The following is a 21,329-nucleotide window of genomic DNA, read 5'->3' as shown; positions in this document are numbered from 1 at the left end:
CTTCAAGTGCCAGACTCCCACTGCGTCCAAGGGGTGGAGTGCCGGGAATTAGGGGAGCCGCAGAAAAAGCCTGAGTGCTGGCGTGTTCAGCTCCTATTTGGCCATCTCGGTAGCACGCGCGTGCGTGCGCGCGTTCCCGAGCTCCTCTTCGTCCTTTTCACCTCTAGGAATTTTTAAGGGAAGAGCTGCCCGCAGCCCCAGGTTGGGCCAACTCCTTGCTCTGACAAAAAAAGTTCTACGGCGAATAAAACTTGTTCTTGAGTATTCGGTTGGGATGACCCTGGGGTTCCAACAGCTTCCCTTTTCCCTCCCTCCAGACTGAATCGAAGCCTCCCGGCTCTATCCTGAAAAACTAGGTTAGACAGACAGGCCTGGGAAAGCCATCCTCTCCCTGAGCCGGGAGCAGGCGGCTGTCGGAGTTTTCAAAGTCGCAGCTTGGAGACTGGGAAAGACAGAGGCCCGCCGCGTGCACAGACAGTTAGTTAATGGAAACCCTGTAAATCGGTTTTAAGTGCACCCAGGACAGGGGGAGGAAGGTGGAGGTGGGGACGGTGGTGGATGGAGATGGCACGGCGAGGGACAAGGGGATACCCATCCCGGCGTTCTGAAATTAAGATGCGTTTCCCTCTTGTCCATTGTTCTTAACTTAGAAAAATAAACGTATTAAAGAAACTGGTTGGGATAGGGAAACCCGAGCCCCCTAGCCCGCCCCAAGCGGAGGAGTCCGCGGCCTCCCTTGGCAGGGAACCCGGCTGCGGCTGTCCCCCTCTCTCCCTCCCTCCTCCCCGCCCCCGGAGGGGCATTGCTACTACGGCGATCGCCACCTCACGCCGAAGGAATGCTCGAAGTATGCACACGTTCCCAAAAGTAGACCTCCTTCACCGCCGAGGAGCATACATCACCCGTGGCAGCCTTCCACCTTCTCAGGCGTTTCGTAACCGAGTAAACTGAGAGCCCGGAACAGCCCTCTATTAAGTAGCCCGCGGCGCGGAGTCTCTTCCCAGTCAGCAAAGGCGGCCGCTGCAGACGCGTCCGCGGGGCAGCTGCATTCAGTCCCCCTGCCTCCGCTCCGCGCCTCGGGCGCTGCTCCTGGGTGCTCCCGCCGCCTTTTCCACACCCGCGGCCCTCAGGTGCTCCTGGAGCGCAGCGCCCTCACAGGCCCGGGGGGTCCCACGCGGAGACTGCTGGACGCCCGCTCCCTCTGTCACCTCCGGCTCAGGTCAGTCTGGCTTCTGTCGCCCACCCCATCCCCCACCCCTCGCGGCCTTTCCCCAAAGATAACCGGGGAAAGTCGCTTCTTGCTTGCACCTTAACCCGGGGCTGGCAGACTGCCCAGCAGGGGCTGGTTGGCTTTGGAAGCGATTGATTAGTGTGCCCGAGATAGATGTGTGGCACAGAAACTTTGCGGTTTCTTTGGAGTTTTGGAGGGAGAGGAAAGGTGGCTTGCCGGCGTGCAAAGTAGGACTCAATGTGTCCATGTGCAGGGGAATGTCCTCTATAGTCGGCTGTCGCTTTCAGGGAAGTGCACGGGCTGCGTAGGTCGCTCTTTATAATCTGGTGTCTTTGCGGGGGATGCCGGATTTGTAGCAGGGACACAAGGCATGGCAGGAAAACGAAGTGAAGTTCTGTACGCCCCGCGAAGAATTCCATGGAGGGCCAGTGGAAAGCGCTCCAGCTTGGCGAGACTGGGCGCTAGTGGCACCTCCAGATGCTCCGGGGGGAGCTGCCCCGGCTTCATCCTCCACTGCTTTCAAGGGGCTAGAGGGTTAGGCTGGCTTTCAGAGCTCCGAGGCTTCCTTTTTTGGTTCCTCCTGAATGCATTGGGATTAAGTTTTACCTAGGGTCAGTCAGTGGGACCTTTGAGGAGGTTTCTCCTCCAATCTTTGAGTGTAGCGATCAGAAGTGTGTGGAGTTAGCGCATTTAAGAGTAGAGACAAATGCGACCTGCAGCTGGCTTCCTCAGCCACCGTCCCCTGACCAATTCGGATCTTGGGCATATACTTCCTCTCAGCTCCAAGGTTGGAGTCTTCTAAGGAATATTGGGGAAGGATGGGGGTTGGGGGAGAAAGAAACAAGCTCGTCCTTGGCTAGGTAGCCTTTATAGAAGACGTAGGTGACGCCTCGAATCTAGATGGGCTCATGAAACATGTTTGCCTGTGTGTGCGTCTGAAAAAAAAAACTTGAGAGAGTTAAGGAGTTGACCTCTTCCAGCAAGGGGTGGGGGAGGGGCCAGTTGTCCGAAAGGGACCAGTTCCCATAGTGCCCCCATTTCAGGCAGTTGATTCATTTTCATTCATGAGGGGGAAGTAAGGGAAATCCTACTGCCACGTAAGGGCTACCGCTTTCAGACATCTAGGTCTGAGAATGCTCAATGGAGCGTTGCTAAGCACTCCGATAAATGTTTTGGCTAAGCAGGGGAGAGAGACTTTTCTTTAAAACGTATACGGAATTCTTGGCTGGCTGAGAAGGCTGAGTTTTTCATCAGATACCCCAAAGAGAGGTGATTCATTCTTGATGCTTTGTCAGGAAGCCGATAGGTGGCGCACTAGACTAAGATAAACTGTTCCAAGACTCAAGTTTTTGTTCAACTTATTAACAAGCCCCCTCCCGCCCCCCTCGACTGCTCACCGTAGGCTACCACCCTTTAACTTTTCATGACCACAGCTGCCAACTGTATTCTAAACCATTATATCAGCCTTATGGTCGGGTGACGACAACAATGGAGCAATAATACTTTTTTTTTTATCTTTAAAAAATTTGACTAACGTAGGAAAGGGTTTGGATGTTGTTAATTAGGGGGAAAAACATTACCCAAATCCCTTAGATCCCAGAGCTGCGCCAAAATTTTAATATTGGCTTCATAAAAAGGAGCTCTGGGCAATTTGGCTTGCCTGCTCCTCAGACATGTAAAATGCAATTTACACTCCGATGAGGAGAGCTGCCCCAACCCTTGTGCCAGTGATTTGGAAAGGCATGGTTGGAGACTGTCAGTTTCTTTTTCTCTCAAGGAGAGCCCAACCTTTGGCTTATTTTTGAATTCCCAAACACCAGCACCCCTCCCCCTCTCATTTGTCAAGAGGGCTATGGGGTTGGCTTAAAGTAATGTGTGCACCTCTGAATCTCCTTATTCTGTTCCCGCGTTTGGCCAGCTAATTGCTGCTAACTTTTGTTTCTAGACCGGATCATAGACTATACGAGGACAGTCCATTCTGCTGCTGAGACAGCCACTGTGTGTTGGGAAACTACAAAAAGGCGGGTGGGACTCTTTGCCATTAAAGAATTAATCGAGTTGCAAAGTCAGGAAAATTTAAGAACCTTCTCACCTCTGGGGTTTGTACTAGTTGGATTCTTTTAACATTAAGACACGGGCAGTCATAAGGAAGAATTGTTGAGGTTTGTAAAATTTAAGAATGTTTGGAAAACAGACAAGGGTACTTTGCTTTTCTATGGTTTCATCTTATTTATTTATTTATTTATTTATTTAGCATTTTAGAGGGAGTCTCCCACCCTTGTCTTTGGTAAAGGGTTTATCAGATGTGAAAATGACATGGTTGTCAGAAGAATTGGGGTTCATTTGGGCCTTCTGCATCCCTATGTAATCTATTCCAGATCTTAAGGACTTATTCACACATTTTTAGTCAGGATAAACTGAAGAAAATAGAATAAAAGAGGTTTATTATTTCTTTTCTCAAATTACCCCAGGACCATTAAAGCACAGTTACCTAAAGAGTTCAGCAGTTAGGGAAAAGCAACCAAATGAAGTCCCCAGCTGGAAGAGACATTTGGTTGAGTCAGGGATAAAATGACCTCCAAATTATCCATCACCTTGGCAGTATGAAATCATGTGCGGTCTGGTCAGGCCTTTACAGGGCACCAGGCAGAACCAGTTCCCTGGGGGAAGAGTATCCTCTTTAAATTAGAATTTCCTACCAGTGCCCTGATTAAACCTATTGGAAGAACTTGGCTTCCATGGCCCCACAATAGGTCCATTATGTGCTGGGCTGGGCCCTGTTGTTTTAAAGGCAGATTTGGCTGGGTTCGGGACCATGTTTAGGCTCCAGTCTAACCTCGTTCCTGGCCCGCTTAGGCTGGGTTTTGATGGATCACTGCTTCCTCCTGCAGATCCCTTCATGAGGCTGTGAGCTTTGAGGCACAAGCATGCAGACCGGGCTTCCCCGAGCGCTGGCCGCCCTGGGCGTGGCCCTACTCCTGTCTTCTATTGAGGCAGAAGGTAAAATGCTTTTACTTCTCCTATGGCAAATTGAAGCTGCAGAATTCAAGAAAGGAAAAGACTCTCTTGCTTCTGTTGCTTGGTCTGTTTTCTCTGCACGTCCTCCGGTGCTTTCTCTTCTTCAGAGAAACGCCTGCCTTCTGAGGTGTGTCCGTTTCTGAACTTTCAGGTCTAGCCCTCGTATTCTGCTCCCCTATTCTGTACAGTGCTGTGTGGTCTCCTTGCACTTGTCTTTGCAGTGTGCTGTCCACACTGCCACCAACACTGCTGCCTTCCTTGAGGATCAGTTCCCTGAATAGGGCAACAGCTCTGTCAAGAGGATCCCAGACGTCTGGCCACGAGGAACCTCAGAATATGGACATCCTTATAGGATCAGCAGCTGATCACCTGGGTCAGGACTGTGACCTTAGTGACAAGAAGAAATAAAAGACTCCAACACTGCCAGCCCCGCGCGTCTGGTTTTCCTTTCTTTTCTTTTTGAGCAGGTTAGGGGAGCTCAATTGGATAGGCAGATCTTCAGGCAAAGGAGTCAACCTTCAAACTGCTTGGGGAGGTGGGTGGGTGGGGGAGGAGTGACAAGCAGAAATTGACCCCTAGGGGGTGCTCACCGAATCTAGGGACTCTGCTGTATGCGTTTGGTTCAGAGGTTTCTAAAGCACGCGCGTCCCAGAACAACCCAGCTTGGAGGAGGGGCGGTTTGGCTCTGTGCCAGGGTTTCCAGCCTGGAGGCGGCTGGGATCCGGGCACCCCTTTGGCATGCTCTTGCCTTTGCCTGGCTGGCAAGACCTGGCCGCGTCTGACCTCAGCGTCTTGGCACTAGGTACCCAGGGACACCACGATGTGGCTCCGAAACGGCTCCCTGTACCTTGCCGTCTAGAAAACTTTTGTTAGATTTTTAACCTAATTTCGTTTCGTTTGGTTCACTTAGTGCTTTAATGTCTCAGTATTTATTGAGGAAGTCCTTTCCATGTGATAATCTTACCAGCTCTTTCAATTATCATTCGGGACTTTGCAAACTAATCGTGTTCCGCAAGATAAAATGGTTAATCTTAAAAAGTCTTTTTACCCTCTTGAATGAAAGAAATGCCTTTAATGAAGTTAGGGAGGAGATGTTTGTAGGCTCTGGAAATTCCAGGGTGAACTGTGCTGCTCCTAGAAGGGGTGGGTATGTAGGGCTGTTTCTTGACAATCCTAATTTTTTTAAAAAAATGTTCTATTTCAACTACAGGTAGAGAGAATTAACGCTAGGGAACCGTAGTGGCCCTACATGTGTAGCGCATGTAAGATCTACAGATGCTTGCTGGCCTGGCTTTCTTGATGAGGCTACTCTCTCGCCTCCTGAAGGAGTATTCTGATGAGGTGGCCTTTCAGTAATCCTTGCTGTGATGTCAGTTAGGAAGGAATTTTATTTGAGAAACTTCTGGAAGCACTACTGAAGATATTTTTAGATAAGTCACTGAAGTGGGCTGTTTATTGCCCATTAAGAAAATAGTTCTTTGAAAATAAAAGTTTTGAGAATTCTTAAGTATAGGGTTAGGTTGGTGATTATGCTAAGTGGAAAACATCACTTAAGTGGTACTGGCCAGACAGCAAAATACAGTTACAAAGGACATATGATTGGCCTTTCTGATTAGCTCAGATTTTATCTTTTAATTTTTATATTAGTTTCCATATGGTATAGTTGGTTTTTCTTCTTTCTTTCTTAAGCTCTTGTCACCTCCTCCTTCAGGCCAGTATATTTTAATAAAATTCATTTTTGGATTGTTTTCTAGTTTGGCAGCGTCAGACAGAAAGATGAGTAAAAAAATGTAAGACACACATATAACTCAAACATTTCTTATAGTCATATAGACAAAAGGGAACAGAAAAAGTTGATTTTAACATGAAAGGTTTTAACACAATATTTTTGTTTCAAATTGAAAGACAAAACATCAGTGAGCCCCCCTGCATATTTGTGCTAAGTTTTGGAAGCTGGTCATGTACTTTTTACACTTGCAGCACATTTCAATATGCACTGGCCATGCTTCAAGCCCTTCAGCCACATGTGACCATTTGCTCCTTGTTGGGCACCTAAGCCCTGGTGTTAACTGCTAACTAAATGGCCCCAGGAGCCTGTAGAGTGCTAACAAAATTTGTGGCCAAAGTCTTTCTGGAGATGTTGGGATATATAATCCATTCCCCGAAACCTTTCTGTGAGGTATTTCAATGTTTCCACTTGCCTCCTTGCTTACAGTCTTCTGCTAGGGTAGCCAAGGTTACTTAGTGTGTGTGTGTGTGTGTGTGTGTGTGTGTGTGTGTGTGTGTGTGTGTGTCTCATATATGCTCTTGTAGTTCTGTGGTTTCTGGATAACTTTTATTTGCTTTCTTTTATATGTTGGAAGCACAGTTTTTCATGTTAATCTAAATTATTTAAAAATTTATATTTTGCCTTTAAAAATCATAATAAAATTACCACTGTGTTTCCATTTGTATGATGAATTATATTGCCATTCTAGGTTACTGTGTCCTATAGACCTAAATGCAAAGGTGATTTTTTTCTTCCTTAAGTGTTCATTAAATAAACCAGCAAAGTCAAACCTTTGCTAGTGCTCTGCGTGGATCTAGATTGTGTGAGTCAGTCTGGGTTTGGGTATCATATATTAATGGGTTTTTTTTTTTAAAAAAAATGTTAGCTTTGCATTAAATAGTTAATGGTCATTGTTCCTTGAGAACTGGACACCTTTTCAATTAATCTAGAATTTAAGATGGACATGAAATTTGTGAAATTCATTTTTAATTTTGTTAGAATTATTTATAGTTTATTACATAGTAAACAGTCATTATCAGTTCCTCAGTGATCTTAATCCCTGCCTTTAATTGCCTTGTGTCTAGATTAAGGAATCCTCCCACAATCCTTTCCCCATTTCTCCTCTCCTTCTTATGAAAGGGGTTGTTTGACTGTGGGTGTCTGTATCTGAGTCGGCTGCTGGGTGGAGCCTCTCAGAGGACAGCCATGCTAGACTCCTGTCTGCAAGCATAGCAGAGTAGCACTAATAGCATCAGGGATTGGTGCTTGCCCATGGGATAGGTCTCAAGTTGAGCTGGTTATTGTTGGCTATTCCCTCAGTCTTTGTTCTATCCCTCAGAAAAATTTTGGGTTGAAAGTTTCACGGGTGGGTTGGTGGTCCTGTTCCTCCACAGGGGTTCCCGCCTGGCTACAGGAGGGACCTGTATTTCTTTCAGGTTCTATATTTCCAGTTTTGTGAGTCACAGCTAAGATCACCTCCATTGATTCTTGGGTGCCTCCCTTATTCTATGTCTCTGTCTCATCCTGGAGATGCTCCCTACCTCCCTCTGCCCCACTGTCAGTTGCAGATTTCCATTCATTGTCATGGCCTTCTGACCATCTCTTCTTGTATTTTTATAATGCTGTTTCTAATATACAACAAAGCATTCAAACCAGAGAACTTAGTGTCATCTATTCTGATTGTTTTGTTTTCCAGACGAGGAAATGAGAGTTCCTCAAGTTGATATTTTATTGTAGCTTTTAGATTTGCTTTGTTTGTAGCATATTATACACATTGATTGATCTGTCTGTCCACCCACCCACCCATTCATTTATTCATCCACCCATGCACTCATCATCCATTCATCCATCTACCCACCTACTCCTAAGTTTTTTAGTGTAGTTATTACATAGCACAGACCGGATCTGGGACCAGCGGGCTAGTGCTGATTTTCCTTTTCAGCAACTGTTCAGCTTGGTCAACTTAATGGAAAAACCATATCATAATGTGTACCAAGTAATTAATTACTTGTCTGAAATGTTCATTTTCTGCTTCTATTTTTGGTATTTATAAATGCAAACAAAATGAATTTTGGTAGCATTAATAATTAAATTAATGCCTATTTAATATAACAAGCATCATACTTTACATATCCAAGGCTTCTACCATTGAGAGAATATCCTTTCCTATCTTATTTCAAATATTAGAACAAAGGTCCAACTACTTTTTCAAGTTGATATTTAATTTATTTTTTATTTGTTTTGTCTGTAACATTATATTATATTCATCTATCCATCCATCCATCCAATGATCCATCCATCCAATGATCCAATGATCCATCCATCCAATGATCCAATGATCCATCCATCCATCCATCCAATGATCCATCCAATGATCCATCCATCCAATGATCCAATGATCCATCCATCCAATGAACCATCCATCCATCCATCCATCCATCCATCCATCCATCCATCCATCCATCCATCCAATGATCCATCCATCCATCCATCCATCCATCCATCCAATCCAATGATCCATCCATCCAATGTTTCAATTATCCAATGATCCATCCATCCATCCATCCAATGATCCATCAATTCATCCATCTATTTGCTTATTTCTGCCGTTCATGGATATAGACTTTTGTTGGGCACTTTAATTGAAAAAAGGTTATTTTTCTTTAAACTAATACAGACACATCAATTTTAAAATTGTTTGAACAAGTGTGTGAAGTTAATATATCAAATTCTAACTAAATCTATATTAGTGATATAGTGGTGAGCATAGCTGCCTTCCAAAGTCTGTCTATATTTGAGTTGCAGATGTCAGCATGCTACATATATATTATTGGGCAGATATAATTTCTTTTAATAGTGACTTTTCAGAGAGTAGAAAAATGTATGTACATATTAACAGATAGTATAAATATCCTAAAGTTTTTGACTGAAATGTTTCTTCTCTTTACATTTAATCTAATGTGGCAGAAAGCTCTACAGACTGCAAGATAAAATTATTGATACCTATGAACTGTAATGACTTCATTTGAATTTCACTTATAACACAATGATTGCAAGGCCTATAGGTAGGTTATTGTAAAGACAAAGCTGATAACAAGTAAAACATCTAAATGTCTGCACATTATACAGAAGACATTGAATACATTTTACATACTATGATCATTTCTACCATGTCCTAAATCCTATAGCTTGTGTAACAGAAATCTCATCAGAATCCCTTTCTTTTTCACAGTATTTTGATGCTAAAAACATTATGTCTAAGTATAAAATTAAATTATCAGTTATAAATACTCAAGGTTTCATTTCTTCATGATAAAAACCCAGGTTTTATGAATCAGATTGTCATGTATAATTTTAGTTATGTTACCCTTGGCTTGGCTATGGTAGTTTGCGTTCACAAATCATATGTAGCTAGTTAGTGCTTGTACTATGCCAACATCAGAGTTGTTTTAGGGAACACCTAGATTCTGTGACAATGTAATGGTGGTTGTGAATTAATTTAATGTAAAAAATGCCCCAAATCAACAAAAACATGTATTTGCATTGATTTAGATAGATGGGGCCATGCCCTCATACCTACTTCATAATTCTTTTCATGAAAAATCACAAAATATGTAAATAAATGAAAGTCTTGAAATGTTACATATTTGGTAAAATTAACCAGAGTGCAAACAATGGAGAGGGTTCTGCTTTTTGCACATTCTAGGCCATTCTTCCTACTTTCCAATCCCATGCACCACATCCGAGTTTCTACGAGCACCTTACAATCCTCTAAAATGTTCAAGACTTTTCCCCCACAGTCATTTTCTCAGTCTATCTGGAATCCTGGTCACTTGGATATCAATCAACAAGGTGGGCCGCTGCTGACCTTCAGCAGTTTTAACCTAATGTCCGCTCCTTCAGGTCAATTTCCAAGGTTGGTGGTACTATTTTTCCATGTACTGATTTTTTTTAAAAGCTGCTCAGGCCGGTTGTGTCTGCCTTTGCATTAAATTTGTCCTGAGCCATTTCTATCAGAACAATATTTTATAATGATATTCCTAATACCCATTGTCCTATTAACATCTGTTGCATGCTTGTTACAGTATACTAGTGATGACTTCAGCTAAACATTGCAATCTGGTTCCCGACAGAAGAATGCTGAATGATTAAACTGTGCATGTAGATTAATAATAGTTCTAATCTCACTGCCTGTGTATGGATAGCAAGAAAGTAACATTCATTCTTCTAGTGTATCCAATAAAACCAAAGCCATCTTCCACAGCTGGAAGGGGCAATTTATTAAAGCAGATGTTTGCCTGATGAGTTTTGTTTTCTTTAAAAATGTGCTATGGATGTTAAAGATGGCTCTAATCCCCATTAAATTCCGACGTGTATCTCAGAGCTATGACTACACGTCAATTGACTTTCAGAAAATTCTAAGAGGAGATGGTAACCTCTTAAAACAGAGGTAAACCGTCTCGCTCACAATGAGTGATATCTGTAGACTAAGGCTAAGACATTTAAAGAATCAAATGGCTGAAAATCATCTACTGCATTGAACTTGCTTCAAGTGTAATGATTTTCAAAGCATCGACCATGCACTGACAGTGAGTCAGTACAATACTGCATGAGGAGGCATGAAGATTGCGTAGAGAATATCATTATAAAATATTTCAGGAATGTCTTTGTGTAATGACTATTGTACATGGAGGCTTTTGTTCATTGTGGGAAACTAAAAACGAGTCAGCATTTCATTGACACATTGCATGATGCTGTACAGTTCTGTATGTAAACTGTTCCTCTCTGTACCTCACAGTGATATCTGTCATTGAGTCCTCCAAGATTTTATGCAAGTCATGTCTTCCATTGCTGACCCTTCTTTTCCATTTCTCTTCAAGTTCTGTAGATAATTGCCCATAACTACACATGGATGTTGTCTTTTCATAATTAACCATTGTTTTTTAAAGGGACACACTGGCATTTTAACTTTAAAAATGCTACTTCTAGAATGGACAATGCCTACTACGAAGGCAATGACCATGTTGGTTTACACCTTGGGAACAGAGCAAATTGGTGTAAACAGGCAGAATATAAGTTTTATCAACATCTCCAGCATTGTTTATATACTCCTAAATTATTCACATCTCATTTTAATACTTTATTACTTTAATACGGATATACATTTAAATGAATGTTTCCTAGTGAGACATATTTACTTTTATAATTGATTTCTCTTTTCCATTCGAAGAGGTTTTGAAAGCTTCTGCCACAGGCTGAGATGTATCAAACAACAAAAACAAAGCAGCAATGCAAAGATTGAACCTCAATCTCCAGCAATTTTCTTTCTACATTATAAAAGAGTGTGGTGTCACTGTTCTAAATTAACGTCTATGGTTGTAAGCAGGTCGTGATTTGGCATGCTTGTTCAAAGTGCACTCAGCATGCATTGAATTTCCTTAATTGTTATGTGAATTGTTTGCATATGTGGTTATTATATGTGATTTCATTGTTCTTGTATCCAAACATGTTTCTACTCTGCTTGATACTGCTGGCCATTCTTGGATGGCCTAGCAATGCAAGTATCAAGTGTTTCGTGCTGTCTTCTGTAATTTGTACACTTCCTGATGTTTTGTCATATCTCGTCAGCTTTTAATTTTTTTTCCTGATCCAACAAGATATCTTTTATATTTGTTGGAAACAAATTTATGCAAAGACAACTTTAGTAAGCTTTGCTCGACACAATTCTTCATTAATCACATTAACCATTTTCTGACGTTGGCAAACGTAACTGATCTCAGCTCTCTTTTTGCAGTTGACCCACCTTCCGACTTGAATTTTAAAATTATAGATGAAAATACTGTCCATATGTCATGGGAGAGACCAGCTGATCCAATTGTGGGTTACAGAATAACAGTGGACTCTACAACAGGTGAGTTTCAAGGTGCTGAGGTTTTTGGACAGAAACATCAAGATCATACAGTCTGCCAAGCCTCACACTTAACTGCAGGGAGGGCAAGAATGGGCAAGCTAGAAGGATTTGGTTGATGTTGCCAGGTATTTGGTGGACTCAGAGCTACAGATTATGATAGCGATATTTCTAGTAAACAAGGTGAAGCAAAGCAAAACCTGTTTTGGATGTTCTATTGTATTATTTACAGTGCTAATTAACCATGCTGCCCAAGTGTGGAGAACCAATGTCTAAAAACAGTTGGGAAAGTAATCGTTTGCATTGGCTAAATGATAAGAAGTCTTCACTGGCTGTCAGTGCACATGGATATTGCCAATAGTGCTAATCACTAGAGCTTACTTATCTCTTGGCTTTTTAGAATACCGGAAGTTTAAAATGCTTTCTCTCCAGGGAGATTTAAAAAAATAAAAAGACAGTATGGCCAAAGAACTGAAGAAAGAGTAAAAATGCCACCATTTCCTGTTTCTGTCTAAGTGCATCTGGTTAATGACTTCATTTATTCTAAAGAATATTCTAAAACAACCCAAAGAGGGTCCTTCTGGGAACATTGACTTTCAATGTTCAAAATGAGCACCACAAGGGCTCAATATCCTCATGTCCCACAGTGCTCCGGTTATTGTATGTGGCCCACACAGAAACCAGGAGCATTTCTCAGCATTTTGCTATATATGCTACCTTTCTTAACTATGCCTTGTGAAATATTTAATATAATTGATATATATCATATATTACATATAGCTCTCTATATAATATAATGAATATAATATAAACAGTAATACAGTCTTTAGGAGCTATTGTGCTTTCTAATTGAATTGAGAGTTAAAAGAATCTAGAAAGTATGCTGTCATTATGTAAGTAAACACTTAGTATATGATATCTTGAAACATATGATACCCAATTTAGTCAATTCAGAGGACTATTGGTATTAATTAGCATATGGCCCACATTTGAATGTGGTTTCTTCTATCTTTCTGTTCTCTTCTAATTTATAATCTAAAATTAAATTGCTTTCTGATGCATATCTTATTTATAAAATTTTTATTATTTCCTGATGTCATAAAAATGATGATATGTTTTTGGTTTGATATTCTGACGTATCTTTAATTTAGAAGAATTCCAAGTCTTTTAAGTGTTGAGTATGATTGTCAGATAAAGGCAACACCATTGCAATTTAGTTTTCTAAAAATGCAAGGCCTTATTTTTGGAAGACTGTTAAAAACAACTCTTGGAGGACTGGAAAATGCTTATGGCAAGAGTTTCAGTTCTGGAGTACATTTAGGCTTCTTTGTAATATCTTATTTTCAGGAAAGTTTATGTTGTATTCACGTTTTTCTTTTTTGTGTTTTCAGATGGGCCTACTAAAGAATTTACCCTTGCAGCTGGTACCACTGAAACCCTATTATCAAACCTGATTCCTGAAACACAGTACGTGGTGACCATCACTTCCTACGATGAAGTAGAAGAAAGTGTGCCGGTTATAGGCCAACTAACAAGTAAGAACACATACAGTTTTAAGTACTTTAATTATTTTTCAGTTATTCTTTTTTAAGTTTGAAATATTTTTTTGTATATTTTAAATTAAAATACAATTATACCACTTCCTTCCCTTTATCTCTCCAGAACCCCTCCCCACCCCACCCCCCAGAAATTCCCTCCCTCCATGTCCTTCCATGTCCTCCTCACTTTCAAGTTGACAGCTTGTTTTTCTTTGATTATCACTGTTACATAGATACATGTATTTTGCAGACGTTTTTTCGGTTTCAGGTTTAATCTCCTATTATATAGGTAACATATAAGCACCACTTTCTATGATTCTAGTTATTAGCGGCTATGGACAATTCATTTGTGCCTTTAACCTTGGTCTCAAGTAGTAATACAATAATGTAAAAATCCTTTTGAAGTATCTCTAACATTTCATTAAAATAACTTGTTTGTAAAGAAATCATTGTTTGACACTTTGATCAGCTGGTCACGACCAAGCATTTGAAACATAATATCAAAAAACAATGTATGTGTTATGTTTTTAATATATCTATCTATCTATCTATATATCTATATATATCTATATCTATTATCTTTTTCCCATAATTCCTTTTGTTAATCATGGACTTTTGACTCAGTTGAAACAGGTGATCCAGCAAAACCAGGAGAGAAGAAACCTGGAAAAACAGAGATACAAAGTGAGTTTGTAGAAGTTACTCGTGCACTGTAGTAGGTGTTCTAATTATAGACAAAGCTTGATCGTCTTCCCTCTATTAATGGCTATAGGCTTTCTCTGGAAGGAGTATAAATGACAGAGAGAAATGTATAACTAAATACTTATAAGCCTTAAGTTATAACCTTCAGCCAATATTTCCCCCTACTACACATTGATAGCAATAGATGGTACTTACAGATATATGGGAAAAGGCTGAGGGGGGTCTTAGTGCGTGAAGCAACCCAAGTGCTATGGAATACACTTTTTCTACTTGCATACTGAGCTCATCTCTGCGACATTTCCATTACCTTGGCTGATGACGCCAGCTCTCCCGATCTTCCCAGAGTTTGCTGCAGCCCATCTCTAAGGACTTGGTGAACACATAACCAGATGAAAAGCACTTTTATTTAGTTTCAGCTGTGAGGCTCTTCGCCTCCTTTGTCTGATACTGCTTTGTGTGGCTTGCTAGAGTGAACTCCCAAGGAGTTTCTTGGACTTCTGATTTTGCCACTTTGTAAGTTGGATTTATGACCCAGACTGGCCATAAAAACATTGTAAGTACAAAGGCCTCTTTCTCTGGAGAATTTCCCTCTAGACCACTGTTTGTCATTCCCTCAGATGTCCAATAATCTAAAATGAAGTTTCTCTTATGCAGTTACATTAATATTTTCTCCAAACTATCAATATTTATTCTAAGTCAAAATATTCCACCAGATATGGGTTTTTAATAGACTAAAATTGCCCTATTAAACAGCATATAATTGTCTTGCACAATTTTCCAGGACCTTTTTCTGCTCCTCTTTGCCAAATACTTTTTTATTATCTACCAACCAACTTCAAGGACAAAAACATCTTCAGAAGTCCACTAAATGTTGCCTTGCAAATGCAGATTTTCATGAACACCAACTTGCCTGCTTGACCACGGAAGAAAGAGAGATAATGTGTGGCCATAAAAGTCCATGGCATTTTAATCCCTTAAGGATGCCACATGGACATTTGGGCTTTGGACTTAGCCGTATTTCCTCTTTTCATTTAGTAATGGAGATTCCAGTTGTCAAATTTGAGTACATAGATAACAGAGACATAGATATTTTGGCTAGTTTGCATGACTGTGTGCATAGACTACCCCGACTATAAACTTAGATGTTTATATTGGAAGATATGACAGACTATTAAAACATTTGCTCTTTTCAACTCAGACACATCTGCTTGAGGAGCGCAGATTGTATTTATCTGTTGATAAACAAGGAGGCAGGGGGAGACTCTGTGGACATTTCTTTTGTGTGTCTCCTGGATGCTTTATATAATCTTCATACAAAAGATATGGTTTAGAAAAGCAGGCTGCCACTGCATGAGCTCTGACTGAGGTATCCTGGGCAGCGTTCCACATGTCTAGTCATTTCTTTGCACAGAATACTGTACAGTACAATGTAAAGGCATCTAATTCCCATACGTGGGGCTTGACAAGTGCACTAAAATTACTTCCGTGTGCTTTTGAGACTGTATATTCTTTTACGTGCATAGACAGAAAATAGTGGGTCAAATATATTCTAATGAAGATAGAATTCATTTGCAATGTTAGGCTGTGTTTTTTTTAAAGGTGGACTGATTTAATCACTTGAAAATATGTCCAATATATTTCAGAGTGCTCTGTCAGCGCCTGGACCGACTTAGTGTTTCTTGTGGACGGCTCCTGGAGTGTGGGAAGAAATAATTTCAAGTACATTTTAGACTTCATTGTTGCTCTCGTGTCTGCCTTTGACATTGGGGAGGAGAAGACAAGGGTGGGAGTTGTTCAGTACAGCTCAGACACCAGGACTGAATTTAACTTAAATCAGTATTACCGAAGAGAAGACCTGCTTGCTGCAATTAAAAAAATACCATACAAAGGTGGCAACACAATGACAGGTATGTTTTAGAGATTATATTATTGTATAAAATAAACAAAGTGTCTATTTTGAAGAGAAATTTAAGAAATTGGTTATTAAGTAAGCACCCTTGGGATTAATCTCTTAGTCTCCAACTTTGGCAAAATGAGTGCCGAGAGTAAATGGAAATCTTTCTTTTTTCCTTCAGGGGATGCCATTGACTACTTAGTCAAAAACACTTTCACTGAGTCTGCTGGCTCAAGAGCTGGCTTTCCTAAAGTGGCGATCATTATCACGGACGGCAAGTCTCAGGATGAAGTAGAAATTCCAGCACGGGAACTTCGGAATATTGGAGTTGAGGTTTTCTCTCTGGGTAGGTGAAGTCTGACTGGCCTCCTTTCTAGATCTCCTTCAATACACTTGATGCTTAAGAAGATAAAGGTTGATTCCTCAGGGAAGGATGCTGTCAAAAGTGCTTAGTGCCTTTTCTAGGAAAGCATTATGCCAAGTTGTCTTTGAGTAAAAATTCTGCTTATCTCTTTCCTCATAAAACTCTCTGAGCATATGGATTAAGTGAGCTGATGTTCACAAGCCTTGCCAGGTCTCTACTTTTCAAAGAACACTCTGCCAGTGAGTCTAGTAAAGATCCTCCTTGTGTTATCATTAAGTGGATTGTATGCATTTTCTGCATTACACAATACTTGAAATATTCACAGGTCTCCAGCTCATTCAACACTTTGTAATAAAAAATATTATTTTTACAGATGGCAGAGACAAGTGATGGCATAGTTAGATTGGGGGCCTCTCTCCATTAACCATTTGTTTTTCTCTTTGGCTGGTCACTTTTTGTGAAATTATAAAATCCTTTGTCATTGAACATTTGCTTTTCATCTATTATCATATCCATCTATCTATCTATCCATCCATCCATCCATCCATCCATCCATCCATCCATCCATCCATCCATCCATCCATCTATCTATCTATCTATCTATCTATCTATCTATCTATCTATCTATCTATCTATCTATCTATTTTCTGTCTCTATCCATCCATCATCTCTCTTTTTCTCTTTTCACCTATTTTCTGCCTCTATCTATCTATCTATCTATCTATCTATCTATCTATCATCTATGTATCTATCTATCTATCTATCTATCTATCTATCTATCTATCTATCTATCCATACATCCATCATCTATCTATGTATCTATGTATCTATGTATCTATCTACCTACCTATTTATTTTCTGTCTCTATCCATCCATCATCCATCATCTCTCTTTCTCTCTACCTATCTATTTTATCTATCTATCTATCTATCTATCTATCTATCTATCTATCTATCTATCATCTACCTATCTATCATCTATTTGAGACAGTGTCTCAATATGTAGGTCTGTCTGGCCTTAAACTCACATAAATCTTCCAGCCTCAGAGTCCCAAGTGCTAGGATTAAAGGCCTATGCCAAAGCAACTCTAGATTTTGAATTAAAAAGGATTAGAATATCTTCAGTTTTACAAGACTAAGAAATATTGCAAAATGATTCTTGCAGTTGGCACGTCTCGCATTTTATCATATCCCCATCCTTTTGTTTTTAAGGCATTAAAGCTGCAGATGCAAAAGAACTCAAACAAATTGCATCCACACCTTCCCTGAACCACGTGTTCAATGTGGCCAATTTTGATGCAATCGTGGACATTCAGAATGAGATAATCTCCCAGGTGTGTTCAGGAGTTGATGAGCAACTTGGTGAGCTGGTCAGTGGAGAAGAAGGTGAGTGCTTGGTTGGGGATTTAGCTCAGTGGTAGAGCACTTGCCTAGCAAGCCCAAGGCCCTGGGGGGAGGGGAGAAATGAGTAGAAGGTGAGTGCTTGTTTCTTGAGGGGGAGGGGTATATGTGCTAGCCCTTTCTGACAGTGACTCCTGCTTTGCAGGTGTTCTAGAACAGACATACCTTAACCACTTCTTCGAGTGATTGGCCAGTAACTCTACTTGTTAATACCTTGGTATTATTTTCTCCCTCCATTGGAAGATTTGACAAAATACTTATTTTTCCGTGAAGGTCTTGAACATTTTTGGGTTGGGAGGGGAAAGTTTTGATTAGACATAGTTTATTTAATATTTTAACTTTAATTAAAAAACTAAAATATGACATAGTTGTCTCCCCCTTTTCTTCACTCCAAACCACTCCATGTGCCTCTTTGCTTCCCTTTAAGTTAATGGATTATTTTTGTTTGTTATTGTTACATATATATTTGTGTGCCTGTGTGTAAATGCATAAATATATAAATACAGCCTGCTGAGTCTGCTTATTGTTACTTTTATGTATATGATTTCAAGGATCCACTTGGTATTGGTTAAACTCTGGAAAAATCCATTTCTCCCATTCTCAGCATTCTTTAGTTGCCTATAGTTCTTTGTCTAGGGGCCTCATAAGAGTCCCCTCCTCCATTGATTAGACTTTTATAAAAAAATCTTTTGGTATATACTGTCTATGCATAATCAGGCTTTTCTGGTAGTGGATTTAATTATTTTATACTTGGACTTAAACACTGGCAGGTTGTAGACAATTATTTTTTAGGATTCTAGAACATGAATGAATGACAACATTGCTTCTCTCCACCACCAAAGGACAAGGAACACTCATGTGTTCACATCTTTCCATGATCTGTCAGGTTGATACCCCCATCTGAAAAGCTTTCCCATGTCTACCAGTTATTGTTTCTAAGCATGGAGGAGAGAAGAGATATTTCCAAAAGATATTTTACAAGTATCCACTTGAACCCCAAGAGCCCTGATTTCCCCATGGTTATCTTTACCCCTCTTTGGGAATTGACAAATGGTTGAGCACAGCTTGCACATGGCTCCATTTTTAATCATATTTTCACAAATTCCTTGTCTTTACTTCTCCCGGGACTTCACAATGCTTCATATGCTCTGAATCCTTTCTATTTCTCTACTGTCTAATGGCTAACTTTGGCTCGCCATAAGTCTACATTATCATAAAATATATACGCCCATTTTCACTTTTCTTGGATTATCTCTCTTTACTTTAAACAGGTTAGAAGTGAAATGCAATCGTGTGAGTGCCAAGTTTGGGCAAGGCTTTTGTTGTGCCCCTATTTGAACTTTCCCGCATGGGTAGCGAGGACCATATCACAGCTGTGACCATCTTCCTTCAGGGCCTGTATTGAGAAAATTATCAGTGTCCTGAATTGTTAGCAAACATCTATACTGGGACCTGAAAAGAAAAACAAGGAGTGAAATGCCAAATTCAAAATGAAAGGTTTGGATTCAGAGAAGGATTAAACATTAAACATACTTTCATCCATTTATTCACAAAAATGTCTCCTCCTCACCAAACTTTTGAGCATACTAACTAAAATCCTGCCAGTAAGTACTTCCAACAGATTGAAGTAGGGAGAAAGGGTATCAGCTGACACTTTTTGATACAGACATCATCAATGTGAACAAGAAGAATTGAAGGTCCAAATGTAAAACCTAATAGAGTTGTACCCTATTATTAATCACCACGTGCTTCTTTTTCTTCTTTTTCTTTTTAGTCATCGAGCCTCCTTCAAATCTGGTAGTCACAGATCTCTCATCAAAATTCATTAGGCTGAGATGGGATCCGTCTCCCAGCGCTGTGACTGGCTATAAGATCCTCCTCACACCAATGGCTGCCGGGAGCCGACACCACGCTTTGAGTGTGGGGCCCCAGACCACCACGCTCAATGTTCGTGACCTTTCAGCTGACACAGAATACCAGATCAGCGTTTTTGCCATGAAGGGGCTAACATCCAGTGAGCCTGTTTCAGTCATGGAGAAGACACAGCCAATGAAAGTTCAAGTAGGTAAGGTAGCCATTTTGTTGCTATGGCTGGAGTACCACATCAGGGTCTACTAGTTCAGACTTCGTTTTAAACATAGAATTTGCAGTAGTTTTTTTCTCCATTTCTCCCTCCACCCCCCACAATGGCGTTTTACTGGAACTGGCCTAGACTGGCTGGCTAGCAAGCCCCAGGATCTGCCTGTCTCCATGCCCTCAGCACAGTGTAACAGATGCCCTTGGCTCTCACGTGGGTGCTGACTATCCAAACCGAGGTCGCCGTGCTTGCTCAGGAAGCACTTTACCCACTGAGCTGCCTCTCCAGCCTTGTAGCAGCTTTTGAAAGGAAGTAGACTTATAGGGAAAGCAAGATATCTATATCGTAATTTTATTATATCTTTAATTTTATTTTTTTATGTTTAATGGATTTTCTTTCTCTTCACAGAATGTTCACGTGGCGTGGATATAAAAGCCGACATCGTGTTTTTGGTTGATGGTTCCTACAGCATCGGCATTGCAAACTTTGTTAAAGTTAGAGCCTTTTTGGAAGTTCTTGCAAAAAGTTTTGAGATTTCTCCAAACAGGGTGCAGATAAGCCTTGTCCAGTACAGCAGAGACCCTCACACCGAGTTCACATTGAAGGAGTTTAACAGAGTTGAAGACATAATCAAAGCAATAAATAACTTCCCGTACAGGGGAGGATCCACAAACACAGGCAAAGCAATGACTTACGTCAGAGAGAAAATATTTGTGCCTAACAAAGGCTCCAGAAGCAACGTACCGAAGGTGATGATTCTCATCACAGATGGGAAGTCGTCAGATGCTTTCAGGGACCCTGCTATAAAACTCAGGAACTCAGACGTGGAGATCTTCGCAGTTGGTGTGAAGGATGCTGTGCGCTCAGAACTGGAAGCCATTGCCTCTCCTCCCGCTGAGACTCATGTGTTCACAGTGGAGGATTTTGATGCCTTTCAGAGGATATCGTTTGAACTCACACAGTCTATCTGTCTTAGAATTGAGCAAGAGTTGGCAGCTATAAAGAAGAAAGGTTGGTAGAGCCTCCGAGTTCTAAAGCCATGGGTAGGGTTCTTTGATTCACTGGCTACAAGGAAACTTCCAACTGCTGTGGGAAACCATGGGATTTAGTGTAGTCTGACACATAACTTTCCCCTGGGTACGCATACTACTCCATTATTGGTGAAAAAAAAATTGCTTGCCCCAAATTAGATTTCTTCCCTTAGGTCCTCAAGCAAGTCTAGGACCCAGCTTCATCACACCTATTTGTCATAGCCAATTAAACAAGCACTTACCAAGTTTCTATTGTGTAAATACAGATCTGGGTCCTTTGAACCCAAAGGAACTAAAACAGGCTTGGAACTTTGAATTCTTTTGTGTGTTCTTTTTCTTGGTTATTTTTGGGCATGATACTTTACATCCAGAATTCTCTATCTTCTTGATTCGTCTAA

The 21,329-nt window shown here is 40.8% G+C and overlaps 1 protein-coding gene across 1 annotated transcript in view; it reads left to right on the top strand.

The window, feature by feature from the left end:
- Window positions 1-847: 847 nt before the first annotated feature.
- Col12a1 (collagen type XII alpha 1 chain) overlaps window positions 848-21,329 on the top strand; it is a 117,028-nt gene continuing 96,546 nt past the window's right edge. Inside the window, 10 exon segments of the mRNA XM_032909894.1 lie at window positions 848-1,219; window positions 4,123-4,231; window positions 11,812-11,928; window positions 13,317-13,460; window positions 14,088-14,147; window positions 15,809-16,072; window positions 16,241-16,405; window positions 17,635-17,808; window positions 19,598-19,888; window positions 20,309-20,911. Of these exon segments, the coding sequence (XP_032765785.1) occupies window positions 4,159-4,231; window positions 11,812-11,928; window positions 13,317-13,460; window positions 14,088-14,147; window positions 15,809-16,072; window positions 16,241-16,405; window positions 17,635-17,808; window positions 19,598-19,888; window positions 20,309-20,911 (1,891 nt within the window). The 5' untranslated portion in view covers window positions 848-1,219; window positions 4,123-4,158.

The sequence above is a fragment of the Rattus rattus genome, chromosome 8 (genome assembly GCF_011064425.1).
Source record: "Rattus rattus isolate New Zealand chromosome 8, Rrattus_CSIRO_v1, whole genome shotgun sequence".
Classification (NCBI taxonomy): domain Eukaryota; kingdom Metazoa; phylum Chordata; class Mammalia; order Rodentia; family Muridae; genus Rattus; species Rattus rattus.
Note: the sequence above shows the minus strand (reverse complement) of the source record. Positions and strands in the feature narration are given on the sequence as shown.